The sequence below is a fragment of the Panthera uncia genome, chromosome F2 (genome assembly GCF_023721935.1).
Source record: "Panthera uncia isolate 11264 chromosome F2, Puncia_PCG_1.0, whole genome shotgun sequence".
Taxonomy (NCBI): Eukaryota; Metazoa; Chordata; class Mammalia; order Carnivora; family Felidae; genus Panthera; species Panthera uncia.
In genome coordinates this window covers 15,676,336-15,704,287 of record NC_064812.1, presented here as the reverse complement: position 1 = coordinate 15,704,287, position 27,952 = coordinate 15,676,336, and the positions used below count along the sequence as shown (strand labels likewise).

General features: G+C 47.6%; 1 protein-coding gene across 3 annotated transcripts in view; it reads right to left on the bottom strand.

Annotated features, from left to right (window-relative positions):
* Positions 1 to 27,952, bottom strand: part of MTSS1 (MTSS I-BAR domain containing 1) — a 166,294-nt gene that overhangs the window by 15,209 nt on the left and 123,133 nt on the right. For all 3 annotated transcript variants that reach the window (XM_049633497.1, XM_049633498.1, XM_049633499.1), the window contains exons 4-7: positions 23,180 to 23,264; positions 20,633 to 20,724; positions 18,916 to 18,990; positions 1,964 to 2,121 (exon numbers count right to left, since the gene is read on the bottom strand). In XM_049633497.1, the coding sequence (XP_049489454.1) occupies positions 1,964 to 2,121; positions 18,916 to 18,990; positions 20,633 to 20,724; positions 23,180 to 23,264 (410 nt within the window). The remainder of the gene's footprint in view (positions 1 to 1,963; positions 2,122 to 18,915; positions 18,991 to 20,632; positions 20,725 to 23,179; positions 23,265 to 27,952) is intronic.

Sequence of the window (27,952 nt, the reverse complement as noted above, 5' to 3'; positions counted from 1 at the left end):
GGGGGGGGGGGGGGGGGGGGGGGGGGGGGGGGGGGGGGGGAGCTGCCACATCTTCCCGGATGGTCCGCCTGTATCTTCTCATGGAGTCCTGCAGCATAGCCCCCTCCATGGGCCGAGGCCCTCTGAGCTCACTCAGCTTCGACGGTTGACACGATTTGGAACAATTTTGGTCCAGATCTGATAACAGCTCTTGGTGACAGCACATGTGTGTGCAATAAAGTTAACTATCCCCTCCCCCTTCTTTCTTATTTTTTCCCCACCTACTTAATAGAAAGTCACAGCAAGTGAGATAGGGGCAGGAGACTGTGGAAGAAAGTCATTCACTTCACCCAAGTACCAAGCTGGGACTGCAGGCCTCGGCAAGAATGAGCCATGGAAAAGCTCTGTGCTCAGAGGAACGACTCCTACTTGGGCATTTTGCTAGGGCTGAGGGAAGTGAGCTGGGGTCGTTGTATCAGCTTCAAGAATGCCTACAGCAAAAGTCCTCAATTATGGCAATGCAAATGATTTACTTAAAAAAATAAGTCTTGGGGAGCCTGGGTGGTTCAGTCGGTTAAGCGTCCGACTTCGGCTCAGGTCATGATCTCGTGGTCCGTGAGTTCGAGCCCCGCATCGGGCTCTGTGCTGACAGCTCAGAGCCTGGAGCCTGTTTCGGATTCTGTGTCTCCCTCTCTCTCTGACCCTCTCCCGTTCATGCTCTGTCTCTGTCTCATAAATAAATAAATGTTAAAAAAAAAAAATAAGTCTTGCAGGGGGCACCTGGGTGGCTCAGTAGGTTAAGTGTCTAGCTTTGGCTCAGGTCATGATCTCACGGTTTGTGGGTTTAAGCCCCACATAGGGCTCTGTGCTGGTGGTTTGGAGTCTACTTGGGATTCTCTCACTCCTTCTCTCTGCCCCTTCCTCTCAGTCTCTGTGTCTCTCTCAAAATAAATAAATAAACTTAAAAAAAAAAATCTAGGATGTCTGGGTGGCTCAGGTGGTTAAGCGTCTGACTCTTTGATTTCGGCCCAGGTCATGATTCCAGGATCATGATCATGGGATCGAACCCTGCATTGGGCTCTGTGGTGTGGGCATGGAGCCTGCTTGAGATTCTCTCTTCTTCCCTTCCCCACCCCTCGCCAACTCATGTGCTCTCTCTCAAAAAAAAACAAAAACAAAAACAAAATAAGATTCTCTATCTGCCCCTTTCCCTGCTCATGTGTTTGCTCTTTCTCTCAAAAATAAATAAATAAATAAATAAATAAATAAATAAATAAATAAGAATTGATTTGAGGCTCCTCCCATATTAACCTCATGGTCACTCACTGGTGTTGAACCTAGCCACTGGGTCTCAAAATCACCTGAAAGGCTTGTTTAAAACACAGATGACTGGAGATCACTTAAGTGTCCAACTCTTGATTTCAGCTCATGTCACGGTCTCAAGGTTCAGGAGTTCAAGCCCCACATCGGGTTCTGCACTGGGCGTGGGGCCTGTTTGGGATTCTCTCTCTCCTTCTCTCTGCCCCTCCCCTGCTTGCTTTCTCATTCTCTCTCAAAATAAATAAATAAACTAAAAATAATTTAAAAAAACCACACAGATGCCTGGGTCCCCACCCCTAGAGGCTTGGATTTGGTAGGATTTGGATTCAGTAAGGTCTGGGTTGGGCTCGAGAAGCCGCATTTGTAACCAATTCCCAGGTGACACTGCTGGCCAGGCGATCGCACTTTAAGAACCACTCTGCAAGGCCTTCTAGACTTGGGGGGAGAAAGAGTAAGTCAACAACTCGGGCTAAGAACTGTGCACCAGCAGTGGCCACGTGGCCATCGGCAACTCATGGAGAATCACTGCTCTACAGAAGTGATTCCACCATCGTGATCCCTGATACACAGCAGATTCCTGACGACTCAGTGATGGTTGGATAAATAAAGGAAAGTCTCCTCCACACCAGCAGTGTAAGCCTTCCAGAGCCTTCCACTGACTTACAATCACGGGCCGCAGCATAGAGATGAAGGTACAGAATCGGCCGCGTTCTTCAATCAGTGCTTTCCGGACTGCCTGCTTTTCGGTCTCTTCCAACAAGAGATACTTGTCGTTGACATCTTGGAGAGCGCTGTCCAACTGAGGCTGGATGTCACCTCTCCCTGTAAACAAAACAAAGCCCCAAGCGTGGCTTGCTGAAACACCAGCTTCTGGAACAAATGCCCTTCCTCCCTCGAGTCCTTGCGGGAGTGGAAACCACAAGTTGCCAGGACTTAAAACAATTACTCAGTTATACTCAGGACTGAAGGTAGCTGTTTGTCTAGTACCAGCCATTTCCAGTTTCCAGTGCCCAAAGGGCACGTTTATCCTCGTGACAAGGAAGATTTCCTGGGGTGACTCCTCCTGACTTGCCTTCTTGCCTTACGTAACCCCCTATGGAGACTTCTGCCAACAAAACCCCAGGATGTGGCAGCCAGACAGTATTCTTTCTTTGTAGAACATTCTGAAGAGGCCAAGGGATGAACAAGGTGAGGGCCTGTGGAGGTTTCCCGAAATGGGCAAAAAGTGGCTTTGTTGGGTCAACCTCAATCAAAGAGCCTCTGTTTGGACAGAAGTTTCTATCTCTGAAGACAAAGATGGAAAGTATCAACTGTCCTAGCCATGGCGTGGGGGTGGGGGGGGCGCCTGAGACTCCCTGGCAGTCAGCTTAACTCCCTGGTGGAGTCCTGAATGTTCTTATAAAACAAGCCCAGTAACAAACTGACCTACAGTCAGGTCTCTGCTGGTGCAAGTCTAAAGGGAGGGTCAGTGCTGAGCCTGACCCACGTGTGGTAATCGTCTGGCCACATCCAGACCCCAGTTACGATGACACAACCCCTTCTAGGGTTTAAGACAGAGCGTTAACCTTTCAAACTAAAACTTTATAAAATAGTTAGCAAACCATGTCTATAAATAAAGTTTAATTAGAACGCAGAGATGCCCACTTGTTCATATACTGTCTCTACTTGTTCTTGCCATAACTGAAGAATGGAATTGTTATACCACATACTGTATGGCCCCTGGGCCAAGAATATTTACAACTGGATTCTTTAGAGAAAAGGTTCGCTGTGCTAGAAGAGAAACACTGGCACCACGACAGAAGGAGAGGCTACTGCAAATCTGATTTGTAGATGGGGATAAGGGGGTGACCAGCCGAGAGCCCAGCTCACGGGCTTCCATACTGGTCTCCCTATGCAGGGGCTTCACCTATCACCTGAACCAGGGAATGTTTTCTAAACTCCTTCAGAGCAGGGACTTGGAACTCTCCCAGCCCAGCGCCTGGTACGATGTCATGTGTGTATACAGCAAGTGCTCAATAAATGCCTGATCATTTTCAACACAGAATGCTAGACATGGAAGGGCCCTTTGGGGCTATCCAACCTGTTTCCACTTCGGCAGAGGCTGAGAGAGACTTGCCCAGCGCTGTTCAGGGAAAGGTGGGGATCCAGGGCAGAGCCCACACAGCCTGACCCCTCTAGGGCTGGACTCGTTCTCCTCTGTCCCACTGCCTCGAGCCACATGAAGGAATCAGCAAGGGGCCTGAGCAGTCACCGTTTAGCCCTCTCTAAAATGATGTGTCCCGCTCTTGATCTCGGCTTGGGTCATGATCTCACGGCCCGTGAATTTAAGCCCCAAGTGGGGCTCTGAGCTGACAGTGCAGAACCTGCTTAGAATTTCTCTCTCCTTCTCACTCTGTCCCTCTCTCACTCAGGCATGCACACACGCTCTCTCTCTACAAATAAATAAATCAACTTAAAAAAATTTTAAATGATGTAGAGAACATTAAATGCAATGTGTTATTTGGTTTGAAAAAGGAAAGGGTCAGGGGAAATTGCCTTGAAAGTAGGAACATGTTCCATATTTTCTCTCATAAGCAGATGAGAAAGCTTAATATGGAGCAAGAGGTTGACCCAGGCTTCAAGAACATCCCACCAGAAAAGGTCTTTGGATTTAATGAGGGAAACATCACTTCCTGGGCAGGGACTGAGCTGTAAGTTGGCACACAAAAAGAAAGTCCTGCCTAGTCGAAGGTCACCCCTGAAAACGCCTTGGATGGCTGGCGAAGTACATGCTGCATGCAGGACTCTCGCGAGTCAAGCCAGTACAAGTTCCGGATGGCTATAGCAGGCAGCACTGAATTCCGTGCAGGGATTTTATCCAGTGATTCCATTATGGGGGAGTTTGCATCTGTCCAAGGTGACCCTTCACCCATTCCTCCATTTAGTCAATGTCTACCCTCAGGATAATTATAGCATCTCCTGCAGGTTTCCCAGCTGCCTCCCCAAGGATGCAGGGCGCCACCGCCCCCCCAGCCCCCCTACGTGAACCTGGCCTCAGACCATGGGTTTCTCGAGTCTGCAGCGGATGGGAAACCTGTGAGAGCCAGGGACCATCTAGGGAGGGGACAAGTGCACCCCACTGAGGACACCCACCGTCTGCGACTCAAGCTCTAGGAGGGAAGGCTGGGGCATCAGCAGCCCTATGAGAACCGGGGGCTTTCTATTAAATTGCTGGTTTGGGGCGCCTAGGTGGCTCAGTTGGTTAAGCATCCAACTCTTGATTTCAGCTCAGGCTCATGATCTCACAGTTTATGAGATCGAGTCCTATGTCGGGCTCTGTGCCGACAGCATAGAGGCTGTTTGGGATTCTCTCTCTCTGTCCCTCTGCCCCTCCTCTGCTGGCATGTGCACACATACTTTCACTCTCTCTCTCTCTCTCTCTCAAAATAAACAAATAAATAAGCATTTAAAAATTATTGGTTTGTGCAACTGAATCCACATACACCTAAGGTACACCTGACACAAGCCTCTGGTAGAGAAGCTCCAGGAGGCTGAAAACGCTCTCTTTTGTTCTGCAACCTGCAAAACTGCCTGGTCCGTCCCCAGCCCTGCCGGGGGAGATGGAGTGATTTCAGGCTGGTCTAGGGCCTCCTCATGTCTCTCCATCTCCTCTATGATGTTCTAACAGAACATGAGGGGCCCCAGCCATCAGAATGTTCTCAATTCCTGGGGAGGGTGGAGGGGCATCAGGAAGATAGATTAAAACCCACAACGCTTGACCAAACCCACTTGGATGTGCTTCGATTATGGCAGCAATGTCTTTTCATATCAGCCTCTAATTATAAGAAATTAGGAAAACGTGTATCTTCCCTTCCTTTCACAAAGTATAAGGCACGTTTCTATCTGTAATTAATCACACTGACTTTAGAAAACATACCCACATAGGAATGAAAAGTGACGGGAACCAAGTGTCATCTAATCTGGTAAATATAAATTTAAATTATTCTATAATTATAGCAAAGTTATCTCAAATATGTATTATATTGTAATTAAAGGACTTGCAAATTGTAGTATTCTAAAATAAGTATAATCTGTAAAGACTGCTATAATTATAGGCACAGTGAGTACATTTCCATTCAGGATATATCATAACCTAAAAACACAATGTTTATTTCTTAAATTCACCAATATAACATATAATTATATTTATAAAGAAAAAAACTGTAGGAGAAATTATTCCATGTCCCAGTTGGATGCACTAGCTTTAAGATTCAATCCAGAGTTGTAGGAGTACTGATTCAGTGCACAAGAGCTCATCCATTTGGCTCCCCCAGCACAGCTGGCTGCTCGAGTTCCCTCTGGACTTGACCCCAGCCTCTCGTTCCACCTCTGCAATGGCCACCCTCACTGGGTCACCTTGATCTCTCGTCCGGATAGCTGCAATGTCCCTCAATTTGTCACCTAACATGCTGGCCCAGAGCAGTGCCAGACTCTTGCAAAAGGCAAAGTACCACTTCTCAACACCGCCCAGCGCTTTCAGGAAAAGTCCAATGTCATCAACATCGCCTGCCCTGCAAGGCATGCATGGGTCAGCCCACCCACCGGCAGCCTCTGAGATTCTTCTCAGGCTACTCTCTCTCCTCCCTGCACCCCACAGACCCTTCTCCAGAGTCCAGGGTCTGGCTGCATCCAATCCTCATACATGCTCTCCTCCCCCTCCACAGCCACCTAGGGCCTGTTCATCTGGCAACTCTCTGTCCTTCAGGAAATCTCTTCTGGAACTCTCTCATTAGATTGGGGTTTCCTTCCTTGATCTCAGAAGTGCCTTCCATGGATCCCACAGGACATTCCTCCCAGTACAAATTCCATCTTTATTTCTTGAGTTCTTTGCCTGAGGTTAGTCTGCCCTACTGATCGGGAACCCCACGAACGTTTCTGCTCCGCGCTGTACCTTCTTACCGAGCACACAGGCTCTCAACACGTGCGAATGAACGAGGCACTGGTAGGGTAGCTTGGCCCGAGTTTGCTGAACGGGCTCGACCATCCTGCCCTTAAATGGCCTAACATTATGAAACACAAATCCCGGGACCCAGGACTGCCAGGCAGCCACAAGAAAGGAGAGGAGTGCCTTCAGGGGACTTTCCAGACAAAATTCCCGAGTGAAGAGTTGCTTGTGACCTTTTCTCTAAACCTAAGTCACCTCGGTCTTGAGAACTGTCTTCCCACTGCCAGTTTCCAGGTCTTGGTTGTATTCACGCCGCAGAATTCCAACGAACAACACCCAGGAGGCTTTTACTCCCCCAGAATTCAGAAGATTATTTTCTTTACAGAAAATGCTGCGGGGACAAAGCACCATTAATGGGCACAGTGCCAGGGGCCAAAGCAGCATCCCTAAAAGGAGAAAGGATTTCATTTTTCATTTTAATTAAGTAGGGAGAGATTACAAAGTGGTCTGGAATGATATGAAGATGCCATATCTTGCAAACATTTATATTCTGTTTTCCTTAATCTTTATGTAAATGTTTAAGGCAGGAATTAACACCCCCTATTCAGAGAAGGGAAAACCGAGACCAAGGGAGGCTACGTGGCTTGCATGGAGCCCCTGAGCCAGGAATAGGCCCGGCCACCCTCCACCCGGAGGTCTTTCCTGTTCAGGGGCCGCGCTCTCTGTACTTCATGCTCACGGCAAACATAAACCCTGGGAACAAGTCGCCAGGAGCTAAATGTTCAATGTCCCCAACAGCCCAAAGCAAAAACCCAGTCCACTGTGAATCGCATTATCTGGAACCTCCCAGCCTTCTCATCACACCCTGCAGCCCACGCCTGAGCCCTGGGGCTGGACCACGCCGGACACATTCTCAGGCAAAGGGCTTTCCCACGGGGAAGAACCAATACACTGGGTCAAGACCGCTGTCAGGAAAATATCCAAGGTCATCTGTTTTTCCTGAGACACAAGTACAGGGAAACAATCAGGATCTAACAAAATGCCTTCCATCTGCCACACACACACACACACACACACACACACACACACACACACACACAGTACTTCATTTGGAGGCACCCATTTTTTCTCATTTTTATAGCTCACAAATCAGGGTGCGTCCTGTAATCAATGGTGTGCCAGAGTTCAGTCGGCACCATCTTTTCCCCTCTTTTATCGCGGTCCAGAAAAAAATGGTGTGTATCTCACGGCATCCTAGAGTCAATGAAATGTGGGCTACAAATACAGAAACGGACGCGTAAGAAGAGGCTGGAGATGAGAAATGGAATAAGAACTCCCCTTCCCCATCGAAAGGCGGCTGTCCTTGTGATCCCTGGACAAATCTTCTACCCTGATAGCCTGTAGCAGTTTTGGATTGATTCCCCAAAGTGAAAACAAGCAGAAGTCAAAAGAAAGATGGATTCGATCAGACAAGATGGGAGGCGTTCCGACTTAAAAAAATTCTCAAACCAACTCAGTTTCTGTTATTCTTTCAACGTGCTGTGTGCCTCACTGTCCACTCGTCTGTGAGATATACATAATAGTACCCTGCTCACAGGGTTGTTTTCAGACCAAATGAGTTCATTCGCGTGAAGCGTGTAGCACAACTCCCAGTACGCGGCGATCGCTCTGTACGTGTCAGGTGCTATCAGTGTCTCTGAAGCCATCCTCCCCACGCTGGGCACCTCAGCCGGGGGCAGTTTGCTGGGCACACAGGTTGGTTTTTTTTTTAATGAGCTTTCAGTTCAATGTCTTCTTTGATGCACAGAAATGCAAAGGATCCCATAATCCTTTCACTAAAAGGTGGGGGTTTTGTCACCAGGATTCGCTGGTCCCTGGACCATCAGCTGCTTAATCAAAGCAAAGACAGCTTAGAGGAAACTAGGAAACAGCCCATGCCAACGCGTGGCTCACCACCCATGGCGTCTCAGAACCCTCCTATCTTTGACATGATTCCTCCTCTGTGGTCAAAGAAACACTCTCCCATTCATCGACCTGGTTGCCTGAAACCTGCATCTTCTTCAACTCTTCTCTCTCACATTTCCCCTAAAATGCTCTTTCTCCATCCCTGTGGCCACTTCCCTGAGCCCTGGTCACTGTCATCTCCCGTGTGGATCACAACAGCCACTTGTTAACGGGTATCCAGCTACGTCACTAATCCAAATGCACAGAACCTTCACAGAACCTTCTAGAAGCCAAGGAGCCTTCAAGGGCTTCAGAGTCCTGAAAGTCTTAAGTCTTTAATACGGTAAAAAAAAAAAAATGGCCCTGCTCACCTCCCTGCTCACCTGTGGCTAGTTCTACACCTGAGGGAAAATGCAAGAGCCATGCCTATCCAAGGTAAGGTCTTAAAGGTATAGCGCACTCCTCCATCTTCCCGGGGCATGGGGAGAACCGGAGCCTGGCATCGAGCCCCTGACGGACACCTACCAGGCACCAATCAATATTAAATGGATGAAATGTCAACGAAACCAGCCTTCTGCTTCCAGCCCCACTGATTTTTCTGTGTGCCTCTTCCCGGAAAGTACACTCATCTCTTGTCCCACCCACCCGTCTCTACAAGAATTCGATTCAACCTTTAGGAGTCTGCTTGAGTATTTGCCTCCTCCTGGAAGCCTTCACCTCCCCCAAGGAGAATCCAGCCCCAGCGTTTTCTTCATAATGAACTGTACTGTTTGTGTTGCCAGGTCACGGTTGTCGGTAGGACGCCAGAGTGTTGTGTTAGGACAGAAAATATGTATATGTTTGGTCTTTGCCCCAGTTCTTGGCACAGAACTTCCCCAAACCCTTGGAATTTCCAGAATGACAGGAGTGTCTTTGTCATCCTGATGACCTGGGGGTAGGGGGTTAGATAAGTTCAGGATGGGAGACACTTACAAGGAAAACCAACCACAGGATTAGAGGCTTGAACTTTCAGCCCCAACCCCTGACCTCCAGGGAGGGGAAAGAGGGTGGGGTTACATCACCAATGATTAATCAATCATTTGTGACTACATAACAAAGCTTGGTAAAAACTTGAATAGCCAGTTTCTGGAGGCTTCCTGGGCTGGGGAATATACCGAAGTGTTGGGAGGGTGGTATGCCCAGAGAGGACAGAGCAGCTCTGCACCCTCCCTGACCCCACCACCACCCTATGTATCCCTTCACCTAGGTGCTCCTATGTATCCTTTATAATAAGCCAGCAATCCCAAGTACAGAGCTTCCCTGAGTTCTGGGAGTCGTGTTCATGAATCATCAAACCTGAGGGGAGTCCAGAGGAAATCCCGACTGTGAGGTTAGCCAGGCAGAAGTGTGGGGAGCCTGGGGAACCCCACTCGTGGCAAGTGGCTAAAGTGGGGGCAGTCTTGTGGCACTGAGCCCCTCAGCCTCTGGGACCTATGCCAACTCTGAGTAGTTAGTGTCAGAACTGGGTTTAACTGTACATGTCAGAAAACTGATGTGAGAACATAAATGCCTTTGCCGTCCCGGGGACAGCTTGAGGGCAGAGGCTTCCTCTGCTTCCTTAGCTGCCCACAGGGCAAGTGGAGGAGGCACTCACACCCCTCTCCTCAACGGGCTGGCTTCCCAGGGCTCATCCGGAGCCTTCCCAGAGAACGGATATGAACGAGAGATAGCACGCCAGATGTGAACCAATTAGCCCCGTGAAAACCAAGGACGGCTTGCAGCTCTAGAGGGGCACACCTACCATCCACCCCCCCACTCACCGCACCAGCCACTGAATGTTCGCTACATAGGTGAAAACCAGATTGTACAAGGAATCCGTTTCTCCAAGCAAGCTGTTCTTTCAATTCTTGGCCTTTTTGCTGGGATTCTGTTGTAACCTCTCCACGCCACTGTAAATACCTCTCCCTCGGCTTCTGAATGTAGCCACTGGGAAGCCAGGTGCTCCACACCGAGATGGCGGTCTCACCGTGCAAGAGACAGTTCAGAATTCCAGCCTCCTGAGGTCAGCCATCAGCTGACCAGAGTCACGGGCAAGGCACCTGGTGGGCTGCGTCGGGGTGAGGCTTTCCTGGGAGACCAGCTCTGCACAGGAAGGGGGTTCGCAGCTCTGGGCCTCTGGGGGTGTCTGCGTGGCCTGTCTTTACTTACATTCTCAGTTGTGAAATATGGCCAACGAACCTCCCGGCCTCTGAGGACCACCTGCTTTCTTCTCCAAATGCAATAGCCCTTTGAAGGAGTTTTCCAGGGTTCAATTCCAAGGTCTCAAGTGATTCTAGGCAGGGACAGCTTCCGAATGCCACACAAGGTGTAAAAAGGAAAATTCCATCACTCCTGCTTTCGCCAAGGCTGCCCCTTTCTCTCCCGCTCTGCCCGCTGCTCTATCTGGGGCTTCCCAGAGCCAGAACGTTCGTCAGGCCATGGCTCCCTTGTGCTGACTCATTATTACAAAGCCCTTCCCTGTCCATTTCACACAGGTTTCCCCATTAAGTAGGGCTTGTACCCATTCAATTATCTGCTGCATAATTAAATGTGTGTGCTCCTATAATGCCTTCCCCAAGCATGGAAAGAAGCCGTGACTCAACCTTCCCGACCGAGTTACAGTTGGGTGCAAATACCCAGACAGATCTCGAGGCTGCATGTGGTCAAGCCACCTCTGGAGGCCAAGGCCAACACCCGACCCCTGACTTCAGAAGGAACTTTTCCACCTTTAGTTTCTGCAGGGAACAATCATCTGTTCAGGCCCAAGGTCCACTTCTACCATTTGCACAGGTGTGAGCACAGGTCGGGGAAGCAGTCTGGACCACTCGCCAGCCCCACACCACCGAGGGCAGTATTTAGGAGGGGTGGGATTTAGGAAGGATGTTAGACTGGTTGTTGCTCTGCAGACAGTCGACTCGTGTTAGTGAGGTGGTGACCACAGGGGGTATCCAGAGTTTTCTAGGCTCTGCCACCCCCCTTCCAGGACCAGGTCTTAGGACCTGGACAGCAAGAAGCAACCAGGGTGGGCTCTCAGCTCCATATGGATTCCAGTGGCCCAGGAGCTCCTAAAGGGGATGGCGATTCCTGATGACTTTCAGAGGCCCCATCCATGACGCTCGTGGTTGACAGCCATGCAGGTCCCCTCATGCCAGCCACACCGGCTTCTGAGCGGCCGTTTATCCCTCCTACCCAGCAGCAGAACAGAGGAAAGAGGTCTTCTGCCCGTGTGGGGCAACAAAGCCAGGTGATTCGCTAACAGCTCAGACTTTAGATTTTTAGGTGGGAATTCCCTCCGGGGAAGAGGACTTATAGAATTATTCCTCTTCCCAGAACCAAAGGCAGGGGTGCCTGGAGGAGACCCAGACACACCCAACTTTTTACCACGGAGACGGGGAGAATGACCCACACTGACTACAGTCTCAGGTGGTGTTCTTAGAGCGGTTTCTGCTGGTTCTGTAGGTACAGAAGAAACACACATGGGAATGTGTGCATGCACTTGATGTGGCCACAGGACATCAAAACCACTGCTCCTGGTGAAACAGACGCTGATGGGGGAGAAGTTTAGTCCAGTTCGGGGTGTGAGCAGAAATAAGGCCCAGTGATAGAACCATCTAGAGGCAGGTCAGGGTGGCCAGGCAGCTGAGGCTGAGCAGGCGGGATCCCTGTGGTTCCCCTATGGGTACTCCTGAAAAGCTGACTCAGGGTAGTGCACACAGTTGCCCTCAGGGTGCCCCTTTGCAACATGGTCACCTTTTCCCATGGTTCTGGTGCTTGCGTCTAAATGGTGACGACCATGTGTTGGCATATGCTTTGCCCCTCCACCTTGAACGTCCCCCACTCTATTCTCCACCGGCTGACCCCTTTCCATCTTCCCATCACCTTCCACTCCAAGCTTCGCTGGGTTTCTTCTTCTTTGCCCATCGCTAGACCCTTTGTTCACACTCATCACGGCACTGAGCATACCAGATTAAACAGGGTGGTTTACTCCCACTAGAGTCTCAATTCCTTGAGGGGGCGGTATACGCCTGGTGGAATACTTTTGGAGTTGTAAATTCCTTCCCTCAGGAACCACGCTTATGCAGAAACCTGGGGTTCAAGGTAAATACTTCTAACTGGATCAAAGGAGGGTTTTGTATAAATATTTTTTTTTCTCTTGTCAAACCAGGACACTTTCATTACTGAGAACCTATGTTAAAATATAGACGTTCAGGTTCAAAAATGATTTAAAACTTGTAAAAAAAAATTTATGAGGGCTTCAAGACATATTGCTTAATTCTGTCTTTTACGCCTGAGTTTACTGCTATGATTACATATCACTGTGGCTTAGCCTTGTGAACCTTGCTTGAGTAAGAAACAGAGGGAGCCGTGATTTTTCCTGAGATGAGCCGCACGTAAGTGACAGAGCCAAAGGGCTGTGCGATTTCTCTCCTCATCCCCAACCCTGCTGCCCATCATTCAAAATGAATAAACCATGCAGTTTACGCCACAGACTGACTCACCCCAGACTCTTACAAAAAGTTCTAGTAAAACTCTGTGTCATCGAAAGGACACATGGTACAGATGCCTTTATATGAAATGTCCAAAAGAGGTAAATCCATAGAGTCAGAAAGCAGACAGGTAGGTGTCCAGGGCTGAGGGCAGGGGGAATGGGGAGCAGCTGCTCAAAAGGCAGGGGGTATCTTTTCGGGGTGGCACAAATGTTCTGGAATTAGTAGTGATAGTTGCACACCGTTGTGAATGGACCACAAGCCTTTAAGACGGTGAATCTTATGTTATATAAATCTTATCACAGTAAGCAAAAAACCAAAAGGGGCTGTCTTACCTTCCTTCCAAAAGTACACTAAAAAATGTTCAAACTGTTTCATAATCACAACACTGAGGACTGGAAAAGATCATCATTTATAAAGTTGGGGACCATCTCGGCCCCACCGGTCATAGGAGACCTATGTCGTTTGGGTTTGTCGTGGATGACAGATTCCAGTTCAAGAACCTGTCTGGAGCTGTTCAGTAAAAATGTTCTCAGAGAACACTCAAGCACATTCAAGGCAAGGATAAATCACACGGATGCCGCACGGACAGACCTTTCCGAGACAGAGGGACAGCCACAAGACTCCAAAAGCAGATCACCCGGAGAATGAGGTTCAACATTTAGGCAAGAAGAATCATTTTGATTATTGAATTTGAAGATCTGATACCTTTGAAATGAGACACTGCACAAACTCTGCTGAAATAAGAAATACTTTCGATTTTTTTTTTTTTTATGGATTATTCATTTTGAAAAGAACTATATGGTCCCAGGGAGACAAAGTATAAAGACATTTTGCTAGCTTAATGCAACCAAATCTGATTTGGGAATTATTATGAGGGGTTATTTAGTGCAGTTCTACATATTTTGTTTGTGATATAAATACACATATACATATATATCTCAGGTATATATGTATGTATAAATACGTTTATTTCCTGTGCAAATCACTCTGTATTTCTTCTTTCCATAAGTCTAATACTGAATTATGGTGATGCAAAGGCCCTCAGGGTGTTGGGCTAACCCGTGAAAGGGCCAAACACCGCAGAAAGAAAATGATTACACACACACACACACACACACACACACACACACACACACACAGGATTTTCTTAGTTATGGAAAATTAAGTAGGCACAACTGATTGCTCTGAGCCGGCAGGAAAACTTGGGCAACTAGCATAGGTCTGGACAACCATGGAAAGCCCACAGCAAGGACCACATCGTGACCAGCCACCAGAGAGTCAGGATGGTACACTTACCGAGAGCGTCCACTGGCGGGGGGCGCACGGTGACAAAGTGCAGGATACACAATTGACACAAAAAGGAAAATAATAAAGTCAAACTGGTATTCGAGCAGCAGGCTTACCCTTCTTTCATGTGTTAAACAGTCCGAGGCTGGCCACCGAATTTTGTTTTAGGGCAATTAAACCCACCTCCACCAACAGCCGTGCGCCCAGGTTCCCTTCCCTGACTCACTCATATTCTTTCCTTCACATCTAAACAGAAATCTTCCTACTTAGTAAGCATCACCCCTAGAGAGGACAGGACGGCTCCTAAGAAGAGAGATGACTATATTCCCAAAAGAAGCCAATTAAGGTATCAAGAAAATCCTTCAAGTATAATTTATTATAACTTGCAAAGTAATTAGAGAAACCCAAGGAAGAAAACTTAAGCTAGGGTGAAAAAAAAAAAAGTTAACATTTTAGCTTAACAGCAAATACTGTTAGTATTAGTCTGGAACTCTGTGAGTCTGTTTGTTAGGTTTATAGTATTTGCTTTGCAGGGTCTGGCTGAAAAGGATAGATTGAATCTGTAGAAAGGTCAGGCTCAAGGGTTAATCCAGCAAAATGTTCCAGTCTCAGCGCTCCCAAAGAAAGTCCCTGATAAGCTTTTAGTAGTTACAGATTGAAACAGAAGGCTTTACCATAATTAATTTTTACATTTAAATTAAGAGTAACATGGGAGTTAAAGGAGAAGGTTGCTGACTTCATGCAGTACAGCAGCAGAAGCAGGCAAATGCCGTCAAATGTTTCCCACACCCAGTCCACACGCGCTTCGCCCGTGAAGGTATGGCCGACCCCAGGACCCCAAAGGGCCATGAGCTGACATCAAACAGCAGGGCTTGATGGGGACTCATGAGAGGCCTTTCAGAACGTGGGCTACTAGGCCAGCTCCACACCATGTCCCTGCCTTCCTGCTGCCTGTGTCTTCTCCCCATCAGCTGTCCATAAGGCTGGCTCTGCCTGTGTCCCAACCCCGGACACCAGCCTGGAACTTCCCAGAGGGCAGGTACTGTCTCTGTAGTCCCCAACATCTGCCTGGAGTTTACTCCTGGTAGGTGTTCAATAAACCTGCCTTCCAAAAACTGGGTACATTCACCCACAGCTGGAGCATCTGTCAAGTTGGTTTTTTTCCACATGTTTATTTATTTATCCTTGACGGGAGGGGGAGGGGCAGAGAGAGAGGGAGATAGAGAATCCCAAGCAGGCTCCATGCTGTCAGCATGAAGCGTGTCGCAGGGCTCAAACTGACGAACCATGAGATCATCACCCGAGCCGAAATCACGAGTTAGGCACTTAACCAGCTGAGCCACCCAGGTGCCCCTGCCAAGTTGTTTTAAAATGGTTTTGAGGTGCACCTGGGTGGCTCAGTTAGTTGAGTCCAATTCTTGGTTTTGGCCCAGGTCTCGATCCCAGGGTCATGGGATCAAGCCCAGAGTTGGGCTCCGCACTAAGCTTGGAGCCTGCTTAAGATTCTCTCTCTTTCTCTCTCTCTCTCTTTCTCTCTCTCTGTCTCAGCCCCTCTCCCTTGCTCACTGTGCTCTCCCTAAGATAATAAAATAATAAAAATCTTAAAAAAATAAAACATCTAAAACAAAATGAAATGGTTTTGAAATTAAATCTAGCCAAATCTACCAAAAAACATTCAAAGTTTTTTGATGGTAATATTTAAATACCTTTAGATTATAAATTACCACTCTATATTACAGTAAAAAAAAAAAAGAGTTAAATAAAGCATGTGACAAAAGGTGATTATCTGCAGAGTGAAAATTAAGGTAAATTAGTCACATACAAAAATTACACCCCAGGGCCACCTGGGTGTTTCAGTCACTTAAGCATCCAACTTCGGCTCAGGTCATGATCTTGTGGTTTGTGGGTTTGAGCCCTGCATCCAGCTCTGTGCTGACAGCTTGGAGCCTGGAGCTGCTTTGGATTCTGTGTCTCCCTCTCTGTCTGCCCCTCCACCGCTCACTCTCACAGTCTCTCTCGGTCTCTCAAAAATAAATAAATGTTAAAAAAAAAATTGCACCCCATATGTGTCTGCCTATGTCAAAGGCAGTGCTACAACCATGCTTAAGTTAAATGCACAAAGGAATTTGAAATTTTGAAAAAAAGAGTCAGAAGAATTTTTAGATCAAAGATCACAGTTTTTTTAAAAAGTCACGGCAGAATGCTGCTTGGTGATCTCCTGAAAACACATTAAAAGGTAAGTGATTATTTGGTTATCAGATTCAGTTCTATCAGGACAAAAAAAAAAAAATGTATCCAAAGCACGTGTCTATCCCAACATATGGTGTAAATCTCAGAAGGAACTACTAACACTTTATAAGCCAAGAGTCCAGGAAGGGACCACTTGAGGGAGATGATGCAGATGCCTCTATAAGAGTCCTGGCAGAAAAGGGAAACTACCGGTAACCAGACCCAAAAATTAACTCGAAGCCTCAGATAACCAGATTTCTTCTGGCCCTTGTAGCATTCCCGCTCCATTCTCAGGCTACCCATTTTCCAGGAGAGCGCTCCATTCTAAACAGTCAGAATGACGACTCTGGTACCTTCTAGAAGGTTCCATTCACCCCAGAAATACACAAATGTGTGCACTCAGGTCAAATAAAATGCACTTCTATATTGTAGAAAAAAAAATTATAAAGGATAGAAATAAAAACTGCTTTCTGGTTGTACTCTGGAGTAACTAGAAAATCATCTGGAACATTCCAAGCTACTGATCTGACTTGGCTCATAGATGTAACTACACCACCATGGCCACCTTGTCTGGAAGGACATGGTGCCTGACACCACCAGGTACATGGCTAGGGGCTGAGGGATGGATGCTTCAGAAACCCTTGGTCAGAGCCTCCACTCTCTACCTTCAGGCCCAAGGGCCCCACAAAGCCCCACAGCCAATGCCAATTATTCTGAATCCCAGGACCAGAAGCATCTATCTCTTCATGTTACCCAGTCCAGCACCCTAGGTGTCCTGAAACTTTCTACCGGGTGCCTAAAAGGGGAGCTCATTATCCTCTCCAGGCAGCCCGAGCCAGTGCTGGGCAAGTCTAGTTGCCAGAAACTTCCTTTTGTGTGGCACTGTAATCAACCCATCAGGCTTTCCCCGTAGGTCCAAATTCTGCTAATTGGACAATGCCAGGGACTTTGAGTGACAGATGAAGACTAGTTCAGCCTCCATGGAGCATTCAGATAAAAGGATTATCACTGCAGCCAAGAACTTAAGGCCTCTGGAAAGACAGCTCTGGAACAGCTCCTTTTTGATTCCCTCATCCTCTTTACCAAACTCCCAGACCTTTCCCGAGCTGGAAGTATCTCCCCTGGACCTTCCTTCCAAATCCCTTCTATCTCAAAGTTGCTAAGCTGTCAACTACATGGAATTCGGTTCCAACCTGTTCTTCCATGGGACCCCAGATTCAATGGAAGTGGATGACTGGCTGTTTTACTTATGAACATTGACCTCTGGACACACTAAAATGTTACTGGCCACAAACCCCATTCGTTGTCCAACACTAGCTCCCTGGTGCACTGAGAAGATATAATGTACATTCGAGAAGCACTAAGACCAAGAACACACATCCAAAACTAACAACTGAGGCCAATACTAACAGAACATCTGATTATGAGTGAAAACTCTCCTGCCTTGGGGCGCCTCAGTCGGTTAAGCGTCAGACTTCAGCTCAGGTCATCATCTCACAGCTCATGGGTTCAAAAGCCCATGTCAAGTTCTGTGCTGACAGCTCGAAGCCTGGAGCCTGCTTTGAATTCTGTGTCTCCCTCTCGCTCTACCTCTCCCCGACTCATGCTCTGTCTCTCTTTCTCTCAAAAAAAAAAAAAAAAAAAAAAAAAAGAAAAAGAAAAAAAAATTTAAATTCTCCTGCCTTTATCTTGAAATGGTCTTATGGTTTTTCACAAGAACTAGGAGGGCATTTTTTAAAAATGTCCAAGCTTTAAAACTTTGTCCACTCCTCACCCCACCGTCCACCAAACTACTCCATCTCCCCAAATGTATTTTCCTCAAATACCAAATGAGAACCTCTCATTTAAGGAAAAGAGGAAATTTGGTTTGGGGGATTTCTACCTAAAAATTTCCCCAAACAAACACTAAGCACAGAGCAGCCTCAGGGGAAAAACAAAACATTTCATCAGTTGTGAGACAACAACTTCAAAAACTTGTTATCAAGAAGAACAGTCTGGAAAGAATGTCACCTTCTCAAGTTTGGGTCCCTACATTTTAGGTCTTAGTAAAACATCACAAATGCTTGCAAAGTGGATGTAGCTAGATTTTTCTGTGCACATTCGAAGTCCACGCTGGAAGAGCAGAGTTGGGTCTCGTATCTGACAGCGGGCCAGCTGGTGGAGGACAGTCAGCAGGGAGGTGGGCAGACAGCCACGAGGCACCAGGCTGGTGTCCCCTAGAGAGCCCCCAGACTCACGAACACCCTGAAAAATCTCTCTATACAACAACAGCTCCCAGCTTCCCACTGCAGCCGTTTCTAACATTCTCACAAGACTTAATAAAGGGTTTCGGAGATTATAGGCTGTGAAAGACGGAGGAGAAAATGACATAATTTCTGTAATAATTACTAGAGGACATTTGCATGAAGGCTTTTATGCGTTATCCCAAGGCTTCCAAGAAATTTATAGGTTTCATTACAACGCACAATAGGGCACGGAAACTGTCAAATTTTGGAGACAAAGGTGGGGGGAGGGAACAAGTCAAGCACAACTTTGCAAGGGCCTCAAATTAATAGATATTCTGCACTTGAGAACTTTAATTCAGATGGATTCTATTTGCTCCTGTTCTCCAGGGCTGTCACAGGCAAGGAAGTCTGAATCGAATGCTTTCTGCTTCAAAGACAAATCAAGCACATGTTCATTTCCCCAAAGTAACACTATGCAAAGCAGAATTTGTAGAGTTACCTTTTTTTGCTTTCTTCTGCAGTTTCAGCGTATCTGAGGACTTCTTTTTTATCTCTTGGCGGGCTTTTTTATATTCTAAGAGAAAGAAGAATTATTGAATAATTTTACCACCTTGCTCAACAGAAAATCTTTTAGGAACAACCATTACTTTCATCACAGAAAGAATGAACAATGATACGCAATAAACAGCTTAATCAGGGTACTATATGGTAAAAATCTCCTGCTGAAGGGGTTATTCACATGAAAACCAACAAAATGCACCATGGTCTTTTCCTGATAGAATTCACTCATATCAGCTGTGAGGAAAGACATCATTTGGGAATACTTTACTAAAAGTGAAAAATCCACAATTTCTCAGCTCGTGTCAGGAAATTGAAGAATAGGATTTGCTTTCCCAAGGCCCCCAGTTTGCAGTGCTCTGCTCAAAAAAGAACCCATGTAGCAAAACACTGGCCAGATGTTACCATTCAGAGAAGAGCACTGAAGACTATAGCGTGAGAAATCAGACGGTGTCAGGGGGGAAGAAACTGCGAAACGCCCAGCTGCCTTAGCCTCATTCTCACATCAACACCAAGGCCGGCACCAGACCCCCCAGAGGAGGGGGCGACCCACAAACACCACACTTCCCCTGACAACCACCTCCGCTTCCCCTACAGGTCTCCACCTATTCCTGGATTTCTCATTTCTGTTGCTGGCACCTCCATCACCCAGATTCAGACGTCTGAAATGACAGCTGCCTCTGACACTTCTCTCCTTTGCTGCCCTGGTATGCATTCAATTGACTGCCAACTGCTCCAGTTCCCTTGCAGCCTTCCCCGATGCCTCCCTCCCTGCTGGTGCCATGCCACCAGACACCTCAGTCACGTGCTCATGCGATCCACTGTTAGCCAACCCTTTCATTCTGGTTCACTCCCCTCAGATCCACCCATGAGCTTTCTCTCCCCGACACTTTACTGCAGTTATGAGCCTCCCAGCAATGAATGGCTCCCGCCCCTGCCACGATGCCAGCACTCCCACCCATGGGTTCCAGGAAGACCGGCTTGGGAGGTGTCTGTCTGGACCACTCTGCCCCCGGTGGCCGGCACACGAGGGACTGGGACATGTTTGCTGAAGCATTTCCAAAGAAGGCAGCAGTTCTAGGGATGCCTGGGTGGCTCAGTCGGTTAAGCGTCCGACTTGGGCTCAGGTCATGATCTCGTGGTTCACAGGTTCGAGCCCCGTGTCAGGCTCTGTGCTGACAGCTTAGAGCCTGGAGCCTGCTTCAGATTCTGCGTCTCCCTCTCGCTCTGCCCCTCCCCTGCTCTCTCACACTCTCTCTCTCTCTCTCTCAAAAATAAAGAAAAACATTTAAAAAAAATTAAAAAAAAAAGAAGGTGGCGGTTCTGGACAGGAGACCCAAGGATAGCTTGTATCATTAAAAGTTTGGTTTTCAAGATGTGTTGTGATGCCTGAAGTATGAATCTTTGGCAATTCACATTTAATTTACCTGATCGCAATTAATACCACCAAGAATCTGGGCTCTCAGCAACGGGGGGATGTTTCATGGGATCACTTTTGACTCCTTATTCTCCAACACAGAAATGCCTCCAGGAGACATGGGAACAGAGTGGGCCCTTAGGATGACACCAGCAGAGGCACCAGGCGGCAGCCGGCAATACCCGTGCCTCTGCTCGGAACACGCGTACTACTATGCAGAGGACAGCTTGCCCCCCTGTACCTTTTGCGTGGTCTTTATCCAGCTGGTTAGCCACTTTCTTCCATTCTTCCATCTGTTCTTGAAGCGGGTTTATCAGACAATCAATTAAAGCGCTTTCACCAAAAAGAAAGAAGAAATTAGATACATTCTGTTGTCAAGATTTACACTTGGCTGTCAAAACTACCTAAATCAAGGATTTCATGATGCAAGACAAGGCAGTATACTAAGCCCAAGTTCACACCCAAATCCCTCCATTTCGTAACAACCTTATTCTCAGAACGCTCTCCAGAGACTGTTAGGAAGCCATAAGCATGACTGGTTGGAGCAACATCTCTTCTTGTTTCCCCTGCTTACCTTCTGACTCTTGTATTAACGAGCACGGATGCAGACCAGCGGGGTCACCCCTCTGGCTGCACAACAGAAGCACCTGGAGAGCTTTAAAAAGGCAAGGACGCCAGGGCTGCACCCCATACCTAATGCCTGGCATGAACTTAGAGGGTGGGACCCCGTTATTACTAATTTTTAAAAAGCCAGGGGTGCCTGGATGACTCAGTTAAGCAATCTGACTCCTGATTTGGGCTCAGGTCATGATCTCATGGTTCGTGGGTTCGAGCCCCACATCTGGCTCTGTACTGACAGTCTGGAGCCTGCTCTCCCTCTCTCTCTACCCCACCCCTGCCCGCATACTCTCTCTCTCAAAATAAATACACTATATATATATATATATATATATACACATATACATATACATATATATGTATATGTATGTATATATTTGTACATATACATATACGTATATATATATGTATATGTGTATATATATACACACATACACACACACACACACACACACACACACACACATACATAAAAGAGCCACATGAGTCTGATGTGCATTCAGGATTATGGTCATGACTGTAGGCTAACTGTGGACAGCCTGGAGAAAGAAAAGCTGAATGATGAGCTCTTGGATCAGAGGGTATCCCCAGGGACTCCCTGTATTTTGTGCAGGGTCCCAAACAGATCACACATAAGCACGTGGAAAGGCAGCTCCCCACCCAGAGGAATCATGCAAGGCATGGACCCCCGAGGTTTTTGTCTGTGTAATGGAAGGAAAATGGACACATTCTGACATTTACAGAGATCCTGTAGGAAAATTAGAAAGTGCCCATAAATTGCCTAAATTGCACTGATGAGATGTACTAAGAAGGTGTTCTCAGACTGCCTTTTGATCACAGAGCCTCCTGAAAACCTTCAAGTTCTCGGTACAGTTCCCTCTTTTCCTCATCAGGGTCTACGTGGCACTCCCCCCTTCATACACACTCCCTCCAGCCATCAACACAGCTCACTCCCTTATTTCTTCCAGGTGTCTGTTCAGATCTCTCTCTGGAATATACTCACTCCCTAACCACCCAGGGTCGAATGGCCACCACCCGTCTCCTCTCCGTGTGCCTCCCCTGGTGGCATTCAGCAGCCCCTGACGTCATGTCACGTGTACATAGTGCCCAGAGCGTAAGTCCCATGAGAACAGGACATGGTCCTATTTAGTGCTACACCCCACACTCCCTAACTAAGATAGTGCCTGGCACACAGTAGATGCTCAATAAATCATGGTTGTTGAATTGGTGTCCCCTCATGACTCAAATGTGCAGACCACAGGCTTGCAAATAAACCCGGGAGACAAGCGTGAGAGGAGGTGCTACATGGTCTGGGGAGCACCACCCAGGAGCCAGCAGGAGGGAAGGCAGGCAGATGTCATCACCTGCTATCCAGGCACTTTCTGCTGGAAATGTGTAGATGTTTCATTAATTTTCACAAGAACCCTTTAGAGACCATTATCCCCATTTTATAGTAGCTATGATTCCTGCATGATTCCAGCGCCTGAACGGCCAGTCCAGGGCTCAAACCCAGGCCTGGCCATCTCCAAGACCAGGCACTTCCCAAAACATTCTGCCACCTCCCACAGTGGCCCAGCCAGGGCCAGGGTCAGAGGCATCTCACTTGGGCGTATCTGTAAAGCAGAACGCTATCCGTAAAGCAGAATGGTATGAGAGTGGTGAATTCTGCCCATCTTCTTGGAAGAATGCCCCCCTCCCTCCCACTGACTGGAACACGGGTGACTCCACATCCTCGTGCCAGCCGTTGCCATTTCCACCCATGCTGGCAGCGCGGGGCGCTCGATCGCTACCGCTGTCCTCCATGGAGGGTGGGCCCACAGCTGCTCCTCCAGGGGCTCCTGCAGGGGGCGGCTGCACCACTCTTCCACCAGCGGAGGGCGAGCAGAGACACACAGGAGCACAGAGAAGACCCCCAAAGTGGGGTGCAGGATCCACGAGGGCAGGGACCCAGGCAGGCTGGTTGTCCGCCACATTCCCAGCACCCAGGCCAGTGCTGGCATGCAGCGGGCGACCAACGAATACTCGTTCAATGAGCGAGCAGAGCGATGGGCAGTGGGGACTTCGATGCTACGGGGAGATGATTGCTGCTTCGGGTGGGCAGGCGAGTCACTGCCTCCTTAACCTGAAACCAGCAAGGGCACACGCGATCGGGGCAGGATATGCTCCTCACCTCGAAAACTGCCTCAGCTTGGCTTCTATGCTTCTGTGCCTCATGCACATCCTCGTCAGGGCAGAACCGATCTCCCTGGTACCACCTGAAACAGAAACACATGCAAAGTTGAGGGCAGGAGACACATTGGAATCATTGAAATCCTTAAAAAAAATTTTTTTAAGTTTACTTATTTTGAGAGAAACAGTGCCAGTGGGGGGAGGGACAGAGAGAGAGAGAGAGAGAGAGAGAGAGAATCCCAAGCAGGCTCCGCACTGTCAGCACAGAGCCTGATGCGGGGCTCGATCCCACAAATCATGAGATCATGACCTGAGCTGAAACTGAGAGTCAGACGCTTAACCGACTGAGCCACCCAGGTGCCCCAGAATCACTGAACTCTTGAAAAGAGAATGAAATAATTTGAAAACAAGCCATATTTCACCATGTGATAAAACCCAAGCCACTGCTTCTCACCACGCATGTGTGCACATACACACACACACACACACACACACACAGGGTGACACATTTTCCTATAATCACCAAAATAGAAGTTACTTTTACTGTATGCAATGCCCAGTAACATTTTCTATTCTATCTGATTTTCTTTAAATGCTGTGACCCAGAAATTGGTTTTACAACCCACTACTGGATCATGACCTACAATCTGAAAAACACTTCCCAAGGAAAATGATCAAAATAGTATCCTGACTTTCAAGGAAAAGCTGTTGTTTTGTTCTGTTTTCCACTTCTGGCAAAATAACCCTCTTCACGTTATTTAGAACAGCTAACAAGGCTACTCCGGCTAATTGTTTCAAGATACATATTCTAGAATACGAGTAATTCAGAGACTAGCAAGGCCAAAGCAGAACGAAACAAGGGAGCATTTTCTGAGGGGGTTGGGTAGCACTAGTGAAAGGGGGTCCCGCACTGAACAAATGTCAATGTAAGCTGTAATTCAGTTTTATTTTCCCGAAATTCTGGTCACGCCGCTCCCTTCAGGCACACCCTCTTTAAGACTATTTGTGAAGCGCCCTTCCTGCCCCCTCCAAGAAACAATGCCCGAATCAGCACTTACTTGGGCGTAGGGAGCACGTCACATCTACAGATGGGAATTCTGCACCAAGCACTGGAAAAGCTCAATTATAAATGTTATGAAAACATTGGGGCTCATGAAGTTGGGGAGGGGGAATGTCACATGAAGCACTATTTTTCACAGACAAGGCCTTCAAGGGAAAGCTGTAGGCATTTATGGTAGGTTTAACGAAGCCAAGTTAACGGGAAAGAAATTCCCTCCTTTATTAGTGCTGGTGATGTTATTATGGTTCGTATCTCCCCCTCTGCCTTCTCTTCTAGAAAGGTCAATGTGCTATTTCAGTTCCTCTTATTTGCCATTTTATTCTGCAAAACTAGCAGGTTTCCAGAACCAAATAAATTAGTGTTAATAGTAATAAGTATTCAATATGAATATTTCTATATTTTAGTCTGAAAAGAGAAGTCTTCTAGAACAATTCTCCCACTCCTCTAAAACAGGGTTTCTCAGGGGCGCCTGGGTGCCTCAGTTGGTTAAGTGTCTGACTCTCGGTTTCAATCAGATCATGATCTCATGATTCGTGGGATCGAGCCCTGCATCAGGCTCTGTGCTGACAGTGCGGAGCCTGCTTGGGATTCATTCATTCATTCATTCATTCATTCATTCTCTCTCTCTCTCAAAATAAGCAAGCTTAAAAAAAAAACCTCACAGGGCTTCTCAGCCTGAAGACTACCCACATGTCAGTCAGATGATTCTTTGTTGGGGGGGGGGCTATCCTGTACATTGTAGCATGTTTAGCAGTATCCCTGGCCTTGACCTTCCACAAATCAGTAGCAGCCCCCAATTTTGTGACATCTAGACATGTCTCCAGGCAGTACAGTGTTCCCTGGGGAGCAAAATCCCAGTTGAGAAGAAGCACTGCTGTAAGAGAACCTGAGCAAGACCTAAAGGTCACCGGAGGCTGACTTTTTAAACGGCCGAAAGTCTTGGTAAAATGTTGCCCTTTAGCTGCTGGCACCTGCAGCCACTCTGGAGTTAGAAACCACCTGGGCATCCCCATCTACTGCAGCTCACCATGCTCCACCCGGGAAAACCAGTAGAGGGCGCTGTTTGCATGCGCACTACTTGCCTCCTGGGCTCTCTACAGGTTCTCCTAAGCCTTTATTGCTTATAAGCAGGGACGAGGAACACTTTATCCCCGGGGAAATATCTCCTATTTTTCCTGGGCCTTCATTTGACTCAAAGTTAATAACCCGGCCATGCAAGGAAACCGGCACACTCATTCACTGCTGGAAGGAGTGTAAACGAGTACTTTTCCGGAGGAGAATTTGGCCGCGTCTATCCAGAAAAGCCTTCAAGACAAGTCCCCTGTTTGACCTGGCAAACCTACTTCTAGAAATTTAACCAGAGAAAACAATTAAGGACGAAAGCAAATCCCCACCTATGAGGACAGTCATCGAAATGTTGTTGACGACAAGAAAAACTGGAAGCAAAATCTCATTGTAGGGAGCAGGGCAAATAAAGCATGGAGCACAGACATACCCTGTCATAGCACGTAGTTACCTAAAATGCAGGACGGTGGTGTTTAAGGTCGTGGGAAGGTATGGCATCTGTATAGAGCTTAGGCTGTGCCAGGCCCTGGGGTAAGCGCTGTGCACACATGAACTCATTCAATCCTGCAAAATCCTGGTTGTGCTAGTATGATTACCCCCGTTTCCATCAGTGCCTTGTGGAATTTGTCCAGGGTCGCGCTGTCAGTAAGTGGGATTCCAACCCAGACTCAAGCTCCAGAGCCTATGCGTTTAACCACCCGACACACAGCGTTTACTACAGACCCAGGAAGGTAGGCAGGGGCAGGACGGAGAGCCTAGAATGAATCCCGCTGAATTTACTTAGCGACACGCTATTATGGGTGTTAGGCCCTTAAAGCCCCGCTCTTAAATTCTGGTTCCGGACCCTAGAAATGTCGAACTGGTCCCAGAGGACTGAGCTCCAATCCTTGCTAGGCTAACACTGAGAGCTAAGTGGTGGGCAGCTGCCTCACTGACAACCTATGCCTCAGTTTCCTCAAGATTGATTTCTAGGCTTGGAAATGATCACCTCAAGGTTGGTTCCTTCACCCCATTTCTCTGCTCCATTCTTTCTCTCACCTTCCCAGACATTTTCCACAGATGGCCACCAGTCACGTGTCATCTCCAGGAAAGCCCAATGCTTCCCAGAAACAGCTGACCTACAGTGCGATAACCAGCAGTTTCTAAACATGCTGTCTGTGCTCACCCCCGGCCCCTGCGGCACAGGAAACCCTGAGAGGGGAGGAAATAAAAACCGCAAAGAAAACTTCCAAATGGCAGTTGTCTCCGTCCAATTGGCACAGAGCAGATGACATCCTCTGTGGACCCCGGGACCCAGCCGCTGGAGGGACTGCTGATCTAAGCAACATGGGGCATCCTAAAAATAGCTCTATGTGTGGAGGTGCTTAACATCTCATGCTCTTCCTGACCCTGGCTAAAACTTAAAAAAAAAAAATCAGCAAGTTTGAAAGAGCTTTCAGAGGAAACCGGCTGTAGCTACAAAGACAGAGCAGACATGTGGAAGGGCTCTGACTTGACAGTGAGAATATTTATGGAATCAAACGGCTGGGTTGAGACGCTCAGGAGCCTGTGAGTGAGGACAAGCTCTTACTCGTTTCTGTGCTGCCTGTACCCAGCACTGGTGCCGGATGAAGGAACCAACATTTACCATTCTGGGAGCAAATCACCACGCTGGCTCTACCTGGAGGCAGGACCACGGACTGGGTTTGTCTTTTCTTTAATCCATAAATCTTGGTGTGTGTTATAAGTGCACACTATACAATGTCCAACATCAACAGGAGATTCTTCTCTTAGAAAAGATCTATACTGATGCGAGCTCAATCTAAAGAGAGAATGGTATATTCGCTTCCTATTGTTTTTGTAATAAATTACCACAAACTTACTGACTTAAAGCAACACACATTTATAATCTTATAGTTTTAGAAGTCAGAAGTCCAAAATCTGTTTCACTGGGCTAAGATCAAGGCCTTGGGAGGGCTGCAGTCCTTCCAGAGGCTCCAGGGAAGAATCTGTTCCTTGCCTTTTCCAGTTTCTAGGGGCTGCCTGCATCCCTTGGCTTGTGGTCTCTTCTAATATCTTCAAAGCCAGCTACTTAGCATCTTTTGTCTTCTCTGACCTCTGTACTGTTCTCACATCTTCTCGGACACTGATTCTCTCTACCTGCTTCCTATAAGAATCCTTGTGTACACAGACCCAGCTGGAGAATCCAGGATAATCTCCCCGTCTCATGATCCTTAACTGAATCACATCTGCAAAGTCCTTTTGCCTTACACTGTGGTAACATAGTCACAGGCTCCAGGGGCGAAGATGTAGACATCTTTGGGGAGGCATTACCCTGCCTACCAGCACTGCATAAGAGTTGCTCATTTGGAGACTGCAGAGGGGCAATGCGTGTCTCACCAGAGCCTATGGATTGTCAGCTGGTTAAGTCTGGGCCAATGATCTAATTCCACCCCCACCCCCCACTCCCGGCAGTGGCTGGTCTAGGGATGGGACAAGGAGGAGAGGTTGTCGTAGAAGCCTGTGGGGAAAAGACCCTGATCTGAACATCAACACAACAAAGAGACACCACAGGATGTAAACAGAAGCAGGGTGCCCAGTTACTGCAGTCACCTATCATCATGGCCATGGGGACACCTGCCTCAGGATGAGACCCGTCCTCTGAAACTA